Consider the following 14,431-nt stretch of genomic DNA (forward strand, 5'->3'; position numbering starts at 1 on the left):
ATGCTATGGATTGAATTGTGTCCCCCAAAAACATGTGTGACAATTTGGCTAGGCCATGATTTCCAGTATTGTGTGCTTGTCCACCATTTTGTGATTTTCCTATGTGTTGAAAAACCTGTCTCTATGATGTTGATGAGATGGGATAATCCACAGTTATGTTACTGAGGAAGGACTCAATCTACAAGATTGGGCTGTGTCTGGAGCCAATCTCTTCTGAGATATAAAAGAGAGAAATGAGCAGAGAGACATAAGGACCTCATACCACCAAGAAAGCAGTACCTGGAGCAGAGCATGTCCTTTGGACCTGTGGTTCCTGCACAGAGAAGCTCCTAGACCAAGAGAAGTTGGTGACAAGGACCTTCCTCCAGAGCCAACAGAGAGAGAAAGCCTTCTCCTGCATCTGGCGCCCTGACTTTGGAGTTGTAGCCTCGTAGATTGTGAGAGAATAAATTTTTCTTTGTTAAAGTCATCCACTTATGATATTTCTGTTATAGCAGCACTAGATAACTGAGATACCCTACAAGAGGATTTAAGATGTTAACTCTTCTATTATCTGAAAGTATTTATATAAAGTAGAACATATCAGCTTCTTAGAAGTTTTATAAAAAATTTTTTTTCAAGAAAATTTGGACCTTTTAGATATTTTGGGTTGATTTGACCAAAAAAAATTTTTTAATTTATTTAATGTTTATTGATCCAATTGGCTTTTTATTTCTTTTTGTACTAATTTTGTTAATTTTTTCTAGAAAATTGTCAGTGTATTTCATCATGTAATGTACAGTATTCTTGTGTTTTTTAAAAATATATATAGTTTATCTCTTTTTATGACACCTGTTTATTTCTAATACTGTCTTCGTGCTAACTCTTTTTTTTCATAATCAGTCTTGCTGAATGTCCATTATTTGATCTAATTTCTTTTTTTAAAAAACTTTATTATTTTATTTCTTCTATTTTCTTGTTGGTTTAGTATTTTTCCTACTTCTTTAGTTGAATGCTTAATTCATACATTTTTTTCTTTTCTTGTTTTGCTATGTGTGTAGGTGTATACATACATATATGTCTGTGTGTGTGTATATATATATATATGTATCCAACTATTTGGAAATTTAGGGAAGTCTTTATATTAATTGGGTTTCTAATTTTATTACTCAGTGGTCAGAGAATGTGGTCTGTGGAATATGTACTTTTGGATTCTTTGTGATGTGTCTCATGTATGCACATAGTCAGGCTAAGCTCAGATCTATAAACATCATGGATCTTTGCAGTGTTACTTAACCCTTTCAGTCCAGACTGTCAGTCTGTCTTGCTTCAGTGGTTAAGAACACAAGTGTCCAGAGTGTTCAAATCTCAGTGTGGTCAGCAACTATCTATGTGACTTTGAATAAGTAATTTAAGCTCTATTTTTGGGTTTGTTTGTTTTTGTTTTTTTTGTTTTTATTGTACTTCAGGTGAAGGTTTACAGAACAAATAGTTTCTCATTAAACAGTCAGTAGACATATTGTTTTCTGACATTGGTTAATAACCCCATGACATGTCAACCCTCTCCCTTCTCGACCTTTTTTTTTTTTTTTTGGTGAAAATATACATAGCCAAAGATACACCATTTCAAAAATTTCTGCATGCACAGTTCAGTGACATCGATTATCCCCCTTCCAATTATGCTGCTATTCTCACTGTAGATGAAGATTTACAAAACAAAATAGTTTCTTATTAAACAGTTAGTACCCATGTTGCCCTATGACAATGGTTAACAACCCCACTACACATCAACACTGTCCTTACTCAACCTTGGGTTCCCTATCACCAGCTTTCCTGTCCCCTTCTGCCTTCTAGCCCTTGTCCCTGGACTGCTGTGCCTCATTAATCCCATTTTGTTTTATGGGGCTTAAGCTCTATGTTTTGTTTGTTTCATTATCTATAAAATAGATATATTAATAGTAATAAATTTACTGAGTTGTTGTGAGGATTAAACTAATTGCTTACATATAAAATCTCTTACAATAATCTTTTATTTAATTGATTATTTTTTATACACTTTAGATGATTTACTGAGCAAATCAGTTTCTCACTAAACAATTAATACACATATTGTTTTGTGACATTGATTGCCAACACCACAATGTGTCAACCCTCTCCTCTTCTCCACCTTGGGTTTCTCATTACCAGATTTCCTGTCCCCTCCTGCCTTCTCATCCTTGCTCCTGGGCTTGTGTGCACAATTAGTCTCATTTTGTTTAATGGGCCTATCTAATCTTTGAATGAAGGGTGAACCTCAGGAGTGACTTCAGTACTAAGTTAAAAGGGTGTCTGGGGCCATACTTTCAGAGTTTCTCCAGTCTTTCTGTCAGACCAGTAAGTCTGGTCCTTACAATAATCTTGATGCACAGTAAATCTATATAAATATTAACTATTATAATTATGTTTAGCACCTAGAGAATTCCTTTATTTTTTAAATCCGGGTCAGCTATGTGTCAAAATAACTTTTCTGCATTCTATGTGTATGTACATTTTTTTACACAGCAGCTTAGGTGGCTATGTTCCCCAAATTCCTTTACAAACATTTCACTCTTCCAGAAATTTTAAACTTCTCTCTTCCACTGCTGACACTCCCCAAGCTCTTTGCTGCCTTTTGTCTAAATGTATTTTGATTTCTCTAAAATTACGGTCAGGTTAAACTATCTTAAACAAGACATCCAATTTTTGTTACATAACAGAAAGTGTTTGCTAAAGAATAAAATTTTCCCGAGTATTGAAATGTGCTGATGTCTGAAAAGAAAATAATCGACAAGGAAATCAGTTAACTTATAGTATGAAGAAAGAATGATGTATGTGAATAATTTACTAATATCATAAGAGTTTATTGAATAAAAAATTAGGTCAATTTATGATGTAGGGTAAGTAATAAATTAGAGAACTTCTGGACCATTCTAGATTCAAGACTTAATGAATATGCAAACGAAGAGCTGACCAATTTACAGTTCATGTCTCTAGAAGGGCACCATTTATTCCCTCCCTATTGTTAGGAAAATTCATGTCTAGTTCTCTTCACTCAGTGAAGGACAGATATTATATAAACCATAAAGCTAGAAAATCCAGCTAGGTTCTTCAATTTGATTTCCACTCACTCATTACTTTCATTGAAATTCTGTTCTATATTAGAGAATCCATAAGACACAGTTATTTAGTTTTCATTTTCATTGAAATACAAAGAGTTAAATTAGCATGCTGTACTGGCGAAGGTGCTTTTTGAAGTTGATAAGAAAGGAAGTGGATGAGACCCTAGCACCTGAGTCCAGCAGGGGTGAAGCTGGGATATAAACAGAGGTTGGTGGACATTGAAGACCCTGCCTGTTTCCTCTGTCTTCCAGTTCTTTAAAAACAACATCCCTTGTAGCTCATCTTACCCGAAAACATTCTAGAAACAGAATTCTGGAAACTGTAGTTCAGCTTAGACAAGATAACAAATAAAGAAGTCATCAAACAAAATTACTCTGAGCTTTCTGTGAATCATGCTTTTCCCATTATGCTTATTCTCCAAGAGCAACAGTTGTTCCTCTTGACTGATGAAAGACACTTTTCAAAAACAAAAACAAAAAAGAGTAGACTGCCTGTGATTCCTGCAGAAGAGGGAAAAAACTGAAGGTCAAGATAGTTGTCCTTTGCAGACTTCAACCCATCCTTCATCGTGATTCTGCTTCTCTTCTCTTCCATATGCTCTTTCCAATTCCCTGATATTCCTGTTTTCACCCATGACCCCTAGAGTCTATTCACTAGTTAGGATGATCTTTGTAAAACCTAAGTTAGATTATCTCACTTCTCTGTTCAAAGCACTTTAGTGCTTTCTTATCTCACTCAAACTAAAAATTTCAAAAGGTTTAACATGAGATCCCCAAGGACCATGTGATCTGGCTTCTCTCCAACTTTCTAAATGTGTCTCCTGCCATGCTCCCATTCTAATCCTCCTCCTGCCACACTGTACTCCTGCTGTTCTTTAAACATGTCAAGCACACTTCTGCCTCAGGACATTCATACTTGTTCCTTGTGCTGGGACACATTTCCAAGCTGGTACATGAGGTTTACTCTCTCACTTTTTTCCAAGTCTTTGCTCTAATTTCGTTACTTTAAAGAAGCCTTTCCTGAATAATCAATTTGTAACAGTACAACATCCATCACTCAGTGTCTCCTTATTCTCCATTATTTTTCTTCTTAGTTCTTCTCACTCTCTAATATATATTTACTTGTTTATGTCCTTAGAGTCTGCCTCTTTTCACTAGAGTGTAAGATTTCTGAGAGCAAAGACATGATTTACTTTGCTTATTGGTATATTCCAAGCATCTAGAACAGAAGCTGGCACACGGTAAATATTAGTCAAATAAATAATTCAATGCCCATATGTGGTATTATTGAACTAATAAGATACTGAAAGCCATTCTTCTGAGCTATCCCTATGCAGTTGTGTTACTGGATGTCAAAAACCAGGAATAAGACATTATATGGGTAAAGAGTTGCAATACTGAAATAAATTTTACTAGAAACTATAATGTGAAGTATATTTCTAAAAGTGAGAACACTAATAATATGCTTATAATGTAATGTTATATAAAACTGTTGTGAATAACATAAGTGTTGACTCTAAACTCTAAAACTCTTAAATGAAAATATTTGAAGATATTTTGACCCTCTCAAAAGTGTTTAAATGTTAACATTGGTGCTTGAAGGAGATTCTAAACTGTAATTGAGTGTCTGAGAAAAAACTAAGTGGCCTGTGATCTACATTGGCAAAACAATCAGAACCAGAGCCTGAATCACCACAAACTTCACAGTCCAGGATATAGTGAAGCCCTGGTGGCATAGTCATTAAGAGGTACCACTGCTAACCAAAAGGTCAGCAGTTCGAATCCTCCAGTTGCTCCCTGGAAACTCTATGGGAGCAGTTCTACCCTGTCCTATAGGGTCACTAAGAGTCAGAATAGAATAGGCAATGGGTTTGGTTTATTTTTTTGGTCTGGCAAGAGTGGCTCAACGTCAGTAACGTAATATCCATTATCCATGCACTCAGAGAACCATAGTACTAATTTCTCCATAGTCTATTTTTCCAAGATCTAATAAGTGTATGTGTGTGTGTGTGTGCGTGTGTGTGAATGAGAGAGAGAGAGAGAGGAATAAACAGAGAGAGAGGGAAAAAAGTAAATATGGAAGCATATCTTAGTCATCTAGTGTTGCTCCAACAGAAATAACCACAAGTGGATGGTTTTAACAAAGAGAAGTTTATTCTCTCACAGTTCAAATTCAGGACATCAGCTCCAGGGGAAGGCTCTCCCTCTCTCTCTGCTCTGGAGGAAGTTCCCTGTGATCCGTCAGTCTTCCTTTGGTCTGGGAGAATCTCAGAGCAGGAACCTCAGGTCCCAAGGATGCACTCTGCTCCCGGCACTGCTTTCTTGGTGGTATGAGGTTCCCATGTGTCTCTGCTCACTTCTCTCTTTTATATCTCAAAAGAGATTGGATTAAGACACTATCTAATCTTGTAGACGTCATCAGGATAACCTCATCATAGTGATACAGTTTACAACACCTAAAGAAGTCACATATAACCTCATCATAGTGATAGAGTTTACAACACATAAGGAAATCGCATCAGATTACACAATCATACAACACTGGGAATCAGGACCTAGCCAAGTTATTACACACATTTTTGGGGGGACACAATTCAATCCGTGACAAAGCATGACTACATTTCTATTTTAAAAATTGCTACTCTCTGTCCTTCATTATTAATGTATCTCTAGTTTTGGTTTTGCTTACCTCCTTGACTGATTTTAGGGATCAGGAAAGGTATGTCAACAAAGAACACTAATTTGATCATTCAAGCAATCAGTTATCATTAGTCATTGGACCACATCACCAATATTACTCTCCCATGTATTTCATCTGTCAATAAAAAACTGTTGATATTTACTATTTTTAATTGCCAGGAAAGAGATAGAAATCTCTTGTCAAAGTGACCCGTTCAATAGTGGGCATCTGGGTTTTAATAGATGGTTTTTCAAACGATTGTTGTACCTAAAAAACAAAACAAAACAAAAAGTTTCCAGATGAGACATACCTCTTGTGTATTGACAGAAAGCATTTTGCACAATGGATTAGAAAATGCTGGGAATGGAGGGCATTCCTAGGGTGGATTGTACCAAGACTGCAGAAATTCTAACTCTCTGCCACTTCCATTCTACTCTTAGAAGTGACTGTGCCAGACTGTGTTCTTTACCTCAGAATAAACACTTCATGCATGATCTAATACCTTTAACCTCCACTTCCCCTATTTTCTGTTTCTGAGAACTGGATCTCAGTTATCCCCACCATGGCTGATCCCTCACTCCCCTAAGATTCAAATTCCAGGATTCCTGTAAGATCTGAGCAATAAATAACTTTCATGTTCCCCCAGCTAAGCTGACCTCTGAAGCCCTCTACCATGCACTGATCAATGAAATCCTACTTCCCTAAACCTGCTATTTTTAGTCTTTTCTCAGGAATACCCTTGAAAGCACAATGCCTAACTCCTATTTATTCACCAGCACCTAACTTACCAAGTTCCTATTCCCAGAAATACTGAGAGTTTTGATACTATCTTCTCTAACCCCACCAAACGTAACAACCCTCTTTTCCCACAGGAGTTTTACTGTTCTCTACAATTTTGAATTGAAAAGCAACCACAATTTCCTGTGTTCGTAATACCACTCACCTTCCCTCAAAAAAGAGGATAAGATCTATTCATTCATTCATATATTTATCTATTCAATGAATATTAGTTGATGTCTACTACATGCTAGGCATGATGAGGTGCTGAAGAAATCCCTGACTTCATAAGGCTTGCATTCTAGTGAGTAAATATAGGTAAAAAACAAACTAATAAAGAAAGTATATACTCAATGGGTGGTGCGAAGAGGTCTAGAGAAAAGTAAATCAGGAAGGAACGAGAGGAATGTTCTGACTGGGGAAGAAACACCACATCTTCTCCTTTGGGCTACTACATTCAAAGAATGTCTCTTCTGTTATTCTCTCTCACATGTCCCAGGTATTTTTGTTTGTGAATCCTATCACAATCTGTAATCACACATCTGCTTGCTGGTCTGCTTGTTTAGTACCCATTTCCCTCACGAGAGTTTACGTTCCAGGGAGGCTGATGTCATATCTATCTCATTTCCACCTGCGTCACCAGCATAGTGCCCATTACCTAGTAGGCCACTCAACATGTATTTGTTGAATAAGTTAAGCAATGAAAATTACTTCAAAATACTCTTTCCCTTCTCTGAATTTTAAGAACTTACAACCCATAACATACAAACTTATGTTTTATATTATTTTGTTCTACTTCAATTTCCAGCTGTGGTATATTGGCATATTCTTTTTTAAACCCGATTTTAAACACACGGATGATAGAGGCTAGGCACCGCTCTGCTTTCACTTCCCTAATGAAGTTTGGCATTCACTTAAAAGATGAATAGTAATAAATGCTTCTTGAACTCGTGAATGAATGAGTAGTAAAGGAAAGAGAAGATTACCTTCTGAAATACTTCTTCTAGGTGATAGCACCAAGAATATTTTTGTAAGCATGTGATGAGTCGTGTGATGAAGGGAGAACCCTGTGTTTCATCTCTCCAGGACAAATTATCTATGAAGATAAAGAGCAGTAATCCTTGAGTAAGCCTTCAGTGTTTTTATTTGTCATTTATTTATTTTTTAAAGCATAGCTTGAGAATTCTCTTGACAGGTTTCCGGATAGCACTTATAACCCTACATTAACTCATTTTCTCATAGGAAAAAAATTGTCTGGCAGAAATTGAACTACAGAGGCAATTTGTCAGAATCACAGGAGATTGCCTTGTGAATGCATTGTGATATTTTTGACTGACTTTCTACTACCTGCCTTGCATTCAATCATTTGTCTTTGAAAAGACACTTGAGAGATAACTGGAATTATCCCATTTTTCAGAGTAAAGAGCAGAAACTCAGAAGGATTAAGTAATTTCCCCACATTCACACGGTAAGTAAGCAACAAAAATGGTTGCCTGTTTAGCAATGTTCTTTATAAATTATGCTGGGCCGTCATTCACACTGTAATACAAAAAAATAAACAAATAGATCAATTTAAGAATTTCTGTCCTCACATTACAGATAAAGGATTGTAAAATATATTAGACAGAACTCAAAATTTCTCTGAAATTATTCCTTCATGGGAACTATCATGATTTTCTAGAATTGTTCAGAGGTCACCTCCAGTCCGTAAATCTCTATCCTCAACTGAAAGTTACATACGTGGTGTTGAGGCCCAGAAAACAATGAAGTCTTTCTCCATGTGGGCGTTGTGAATAGTTTCCTCTTCCAGGTTCTCAGATGACTGTGAAGAGCTGTCTGCTGAGACTGATAGAGAGTCCTTGTGCCACGATATTCCTTTCTTTTCTGTAGAGACATGAACTTGCTATGTACCTTCTCAGTATTAAAATCACAATCGCTCATCTCATTTATTTCTAATGTTTATTCTAACTAGTTTCTCTCTCTCACACACACACACACACTCACACACACCATTTGGCTTTTTCTTTAGTGTCATTGAGCAATGTGTCAATAAATAAAAAGTGGCAGTTTCATAAAACCAGAACAATCCATTTGCCAAGAAGAATAAAAGGGTTAAAGTCTTACCTGCATACTTTCAGAACATAGTTAACAGTTTTAGGCTAAAGTATTTCTACCTTTTTAATTAATTAATTACCTAGCTAATTTATTTTCCAGACGTAGCTCCCAATAGCCAGTAGACACTTGGCAGTCAGGAAAAAAAAAAAAAAAAAAAAAGATTTTGACGTTAATTTCCCAAACCCCTCATCTCCCTATTCTTTTCCTTTTCAATAATGTATGAGAAAAGAACATGCTGCTATTACATAATGGCTCTACTTTCAAATGAAATTCTTCTCAAGCCAGAAAATCTCACAATATCTGTAAAACATTTACAAGAAAGCTGTCATGAAAATGACTCCATTCCAAGGCTTGATTATTTGTGTTAAACGCTGATTTAGAGGCATAGGTGAACTTCTTCACCCCTCACCAAGGTTTAAGTGGTCTAGAAAAATTTCAACCAACCAGACAAATTCTCATTATGCCAGCCTCGAGGATGGGTTTCCATATAATTCAGTTTAGTTTAATTACACTGGATGGAGCCTGAGATTGTTTTCCTTAGATCTAAAATGTGCATCACAGTCCTCTGCAAACACTTTCTTGACATCTGGATTTTCCTTCTCACAACTCACCACCTCTGCAGGCCTGGACAATGATAATCTTCGGTTTGTCCTTTAGACTCTGGCAGTTGTTGTTGTTGAAAATCTGGAAGATGGTGTCATAGGATAACATATCTGGTTGTTCTTCACTATGCATAGTTCCACATATTCCTTCCAGGAAGCCATGAGACATGAACACCAGGAAAGTGCTGTCTGAGGACTTGTGCTCTGGGCGGGCAGCAAATTCCTGCAACACTGACTGCATCTCCTGAAAAAGATCACAAAGTTTTACTTGGCAGTACAAGCATTAACATTTATGTAACCTCCTAGATTTACTACGAACAGTACAAGAAACATATGTAAAATCCCTATCACACATAGTAATTACTCAATGATGATAAAAACAAAACCAAACCAAACCTGTTGCCATTGAGTCAATTCCTACTCAAAGCAACCCTATAACCAAAAAACAAAACAAAACAAAACCCGTTGCAGTTGAGTTGATTCCGAGTCATAGTGATCCTATAACAGGGCACTGTATTCTAACTTTTAGCTCCTGTTGAAATATTATGAACTGTCCTCTTGATCTATTTGAACTATCCAGTTATCCTTTAGTCAGTTGTGACTCATGGCGATCCCACGTGTGTCAGAGTAGAACTGTGCTCCATAGGGTTTTCAGTGATTGAGTTTTTTGGAAGTAGATTGCCAGGTCTTTCTTGTGAGGCACCTCTGGGTGGACTGGAACCTCCAAACTTTCGGTTAGCAGATGAGTGTTTAGTCATTTGCACCACCCAGGGGACTTCTGATAGGATACGTTTTACATGTACTTACTGTCACTCATATTACACTTTCTTTTCCATCTCTATTTTTCTCCCTTGTTATCTAACAAGAGTCTTCCATCATAAACACATCATCACTTTCCTTCTAAAGCTCTTCCCACTGTTCTTAGAATTAAATCAAACTTCTGGCCTCACTGTTCTGCCTGCTCCCAGCGTGCTCCCTCTCCTCCAGCCTCTAGTCACACTGGTCTGCTGGCTGTGGCCTTCACATGCCAGTTACACCTTCAGTTCAGATCTTTCACTGGCAGTGCCCTGCTTGGAATGCACTTCACTCGCATCTTTCCAGAGCTGTCTCTTTCCTGGTAGTCATAACTGGGCTCATATGTGAACTCCTCAAAGAGGCCTTTCTTGGTCATATCATCAAACGTCATTCTCGTGTGCCGTTTTCATTGCTCACATATTTCATTTTTTTTCTTTTCACTCACCACTTCCAAAAATTATCTGCTGGCTTGTGTTTTGATTGCCTCTCTCACTAGAACACGAGGCCAGTGCAAGCTGGTGTTTTCCAGTCTCACTCATAAAATAGCCTCTGTCTCAAGAGGCCAGACTCAATACTTACTTGGCAAGTGCAGAGTGCACTCCTACTAAACATTCATTACTTCTAGAAGTTCCTGGGGATTCTTTGGGCTACAGCCCAATCACTACACTTTGGAACTAAGAGTTGTGTGTGTACACGTATCAATCACCTTCTGTTCAATTTCATGAAATTGAGGATATTTAGAACTCAAAAGAAATTTAGATTTCAACTACCTAATATCTTGATTTTACACACACACAAATGTGGCCTGAGGTTGTTAAAGCATTCGCCTAATGTTATAAACATAATTTGTTAATAGGAAATGGGTATTGAATGTGTAGGTGTTTAGGTGAGTGAAGTCTTCTCACCGTGGCTGTGAGTTGTTTTTTCACATCCACGCTGTAGCCCAGGCCCTCAAGCAACCTCTTCATCCCTTCGATGTCAACCTCAGCCCCACTCCTCCGAGAGAGATTGTTAAACTCTATATTGCATATAATGAGAGCCAGACGAGTGCGGTTCTTTCTTTCTTTGATTGGATAGATCTGCAGAAAATGGATAGGCTGTGAGTTTGACTTACCTGAGCCTCTTTTACATTTCCATAGACTAATCAGTGTTGCTTTATAAAGAGCTCATATAGCTGCTCTCTCCCCTAACGTCTACGAAAAGACACTACCTTCCTCTCACTTCCTAGTGGGTTGAGTTGACAGTAGAAAGAAGTGAAGGAGTTAGGAAGTGAGGTATTTTTCTAGAGCCCAAAGCAGGAACCAGGACATGACTGGCATGGCTACTCAAGGATCTTGGCAAAACTAGAATAATTCCTTTCCTCCTCTTCTCCCACTCTTCTCTACTTACTCAAATATTTCATAGCAATCAAGTTCAGATCAAATTTCATATAAACTAGGAGACATCCCCTATTGGATCTAGGCAACAATGAATGCACAAAAGATCTTCTACTTTGGTAACATGACTATTCTGGTACTATTTTTAATACATCAACTTATAATGCTTTGTAGGCTTGACTTATTTATATATATTTTAAAATGCTTCATCTCTAATGTCTAGGATTTCAGCTAGAATGCAAACAATTACTAGTCAGCCATGGTATCTTATAAATATTTTGATTCCATGACTACAGCTAAAATTGCCATAAATCCCAAGTACATATCATCAAAAACTGAACACAGCAGGTAATCTGCATTTCATCATGCGGCTGAAAGAGAATTGGAATCAGGGTGAGGCATGTTAGTTTCTTCTTGCTCGAAGCATCTATAAAAAAGATTATCACTGCCTCCTACAACCAGTGTTTTAAGAAATTGTGTATTTAGAGAAAGCAATTGTTTCTCTCTTTTTTTCCTGGCTCTCTTTTTCAAGTACAGAGCACAGCACCTCTCCAGCCTTTTCTTTACACAGTCTCTGGAATTCTTCACGAGGACAGAGCTTGAGAGGATCTGTGAATTCTGCTGATTCATCTGGTCCAGCCTTGATTTCTGGAAGAACTGCAAGATATATCACAAAATAAAAATTGTGACATCTACCCCAGTTGCTCAATTATTACCTAAGAAGATTGACAGAGAAGGAAAATTCTGGAAAGAAGTCTTCTTTAACATGTAGAGGTTATAGTTAAGAAGAGAGAAGTCTTTGGTAGAGAAGCAGATTCACCCAAAAATGCCACAGTAGGTTCTAATGGCTCAGAAGAAAACACCTGGATGATTCAAGGTCAAATTTGACCCTTTGGATTTTCCATAATCAGCAAATATAGTGCGATTTCCCAACAGTTTTACACTAGAGTACTCATTCATTTTGACTTCCTATTGTCTCTGAGCAAGATTACATTGAGTGAGTACTTATCAAAGCGGTGTATGTTAGAAATATAACACGAGCCACGTGTGCAATTTAAAATTTTCTAATGTGAATATTAGAAAAGTAAAAAGAAAATAGATAAAATTAATATTAATAATATATTTTACCAGAACATATCTAAAATAGTATCACTTCAACATGTGGTACTAGTTACAATTCAAGTACTTAATAGCCACATGTGGCTAGTGGCTACCATATTCGATGATATAACATCTCATTTGGTGTGATAGTCCCCCCCGAACCCATGCAATATTCAAAAACTTTCAAGAATCTTGAATCTTGTACCATCTAGGTATGATTTTTTCTGTCAAGAACCTTAACTGTAGTTCTGGCAAAATGGCGCTCTAGGCAGAAGCACCACGCCGTCCCTCCACAGCAAAGATCCGAAAAACTAAGCCGAACAGAGAATACAACAATCCTGAAACCCTAAAACATGAATTGAAGAGATAAAGAACTCAGCGAAACACCAAATGGAGTGAGAAAACTGACAGAGAACGGAGAGCGAGGAGAGATTCATGCAGAGGTCCCCTACTAGCTACTGAAGTGCGGATCTGCCATCTTGGACTCCTATCGGAGACCAGCAAATGGGGTACGAGAAAGCAGCCTCACGGAGCGTCCAGTGGGAGACAAAACAAACAGTAATTTGTGATATATGCTTTCCCACCCCCCACACTTCTTCACCCCGACTTGACCTCTTCTGATTCCCGTGGCCACAATCTCTTGACCAGGAAACACCACCTGCTTGGATTCCACACACCTGAACAGGCCAGCTCTCTGAGCGCCATTTGTTGGCTGCTGGTGTTGCTTTTTTCTGCTTCTTTTGATTTCTCCCTTACCTCTCCCCACCTCCCCCTACTTTCGCTCAAATACCTGGCTCCGTGTGCCATCTTTGCTTCTTCCTGAGGGGATGCAGAGCTCCAGTAATTTGTGATGAACGCTTTCCCACTCCCTACCCTTCTTCACCCACATTCAGCCCCTCTGCTTCCTGTGGACAAAGTCTCTTGTCCGAGAAACACCAGCGCGCACTAGCTGACTCTCTGAGTGCCACTTGTTGGCTGCTAGTGTTGCTTTTCTTTCTGCTTCTTTTGATTTCTTCCTTACCTCTCACCACCTCCCCCTCCTTTCGCTCAAATAACTGGCTCCGTGCGCCGTCTTTGCTTATTCCTGAGGGGCTGTGGAGCTCCGTTCGAGTTAGGAGCTGCTTCCCGGACTGGGCTGCTGCGCTGGTGGGATTCCGGGGCTTTTGTTCATTTGTTTGTTTTGAATTGTTTGTTTGTTTTCTTTTCCTTTTCTTGAGTTGGGAGCACTTTCTGGCCAGGCGGTGCTGCATGGCAAGGAGACTTCTCCCTCGGCATGCACAGACCTGCAGAGAGATCCCTGAGGGCATTTCTTTTTCTGTTGGTTTTTTTTTTCCTGTTTTTTTGGGGGGGCCTTTCTTGTTCTTTTTTTTTAATTTGTTTTGTTTCCTTTTCCCTCTTTTTCCCTTTTGCCTTTCTTCATTGCTCAGTTTCCTGTCTCTCTACATATTCCTTCTCTTTCTGTTCCCTGAATACCTGGTGTTGTATACCTCTATGGCTTCTAACCAGGCTGCACTGCAACACCTGAGAGAAACTTCCCCAGACCTCATAGCTGCACCAGTGGGATCCCTGGGAACTTTGCGGTTATTTAATCTTTCTGATATTTATTTATTCATTTTTTTCTATTCTTTCTCTTCCCCTTTCTGTTTTTCTCCATTTCATAGTCTCTCAACTCTCCACTCCAACGGCAAGGTCCCCTAGCATTCTTTTTTGTTTGTGTGTATGTTTTTGGCTCCTGTTCCTCTCTCGTCTCTTCCATATCCATCCTAGCTCCACATATAATAATCTCCTCGCTGCATCCTGCCTACCTGCACTGTGCACTTTACATTATACCACCAAGCAGCACAGGCACTGCCTACTGGAACCTACCCT

At 38.3% G+C, this 14,431-nt stretch overlaps 1 protein-coding gene across 1 annotated transcript in view; it reads right to left on the minus strand.

Annotated features, from left to right (window-relative positions):
* Window positions 1-5,659: 5,659 nt before the first annotated feature.
* The window catches only part of LOC101352905 (caspase-13), a 26,059-nt gene continuing 17,287 nt past the window's right edge, over window positions 5,660-14,431 (minus strand). The window contains exons 3-8 of the mRNA XM_023736933.1: window positions 12,009-12,118; window positions 10,991-11,164; window positions 9,300-9,534; window positions 8,314-8,457; window positions 7,560-7,669; window positions 5,660-6,063 (exon numbers count right to left, since the gene is read on the minus strand). Coding sequence (XP_023592701.1) covers window positions 5,965-6,063; window positions 7,560-7,669; window positions 8,314-8,457; window positions 9,300-9,534; window positions 10,991-11,164; window positions 12,009-12,118 — 872 coding nt within the window. The 3' untranslated portion in view covers window positions 5,660-5,964. The remainder of the gene's footprint in view (window positions 6,064-7,559; window positions 7,670-8,313; window positions 8,458-9,299; window positions 9,535-10,990; window positions 11,165-12,008; window positions 12,119-14,431) is intronic.

Source organism: Trichechus manatus, unplaced genomic scaffold (genome assembly GCF_000243295.1).
Source record: "Trichechus manatus latirostris isolate Lorelei unplaced genomic scaffold, TriManLat1.0 scaffold00094, whole genome shotgun sequence".
Classification (NCBI taxonomy): domain Eukaryota; kingdom Metazoa; phylum Chordata; class Mammalia; order Sirenia; family Trichechidae; genus Trichechus; species Trichechus manatus.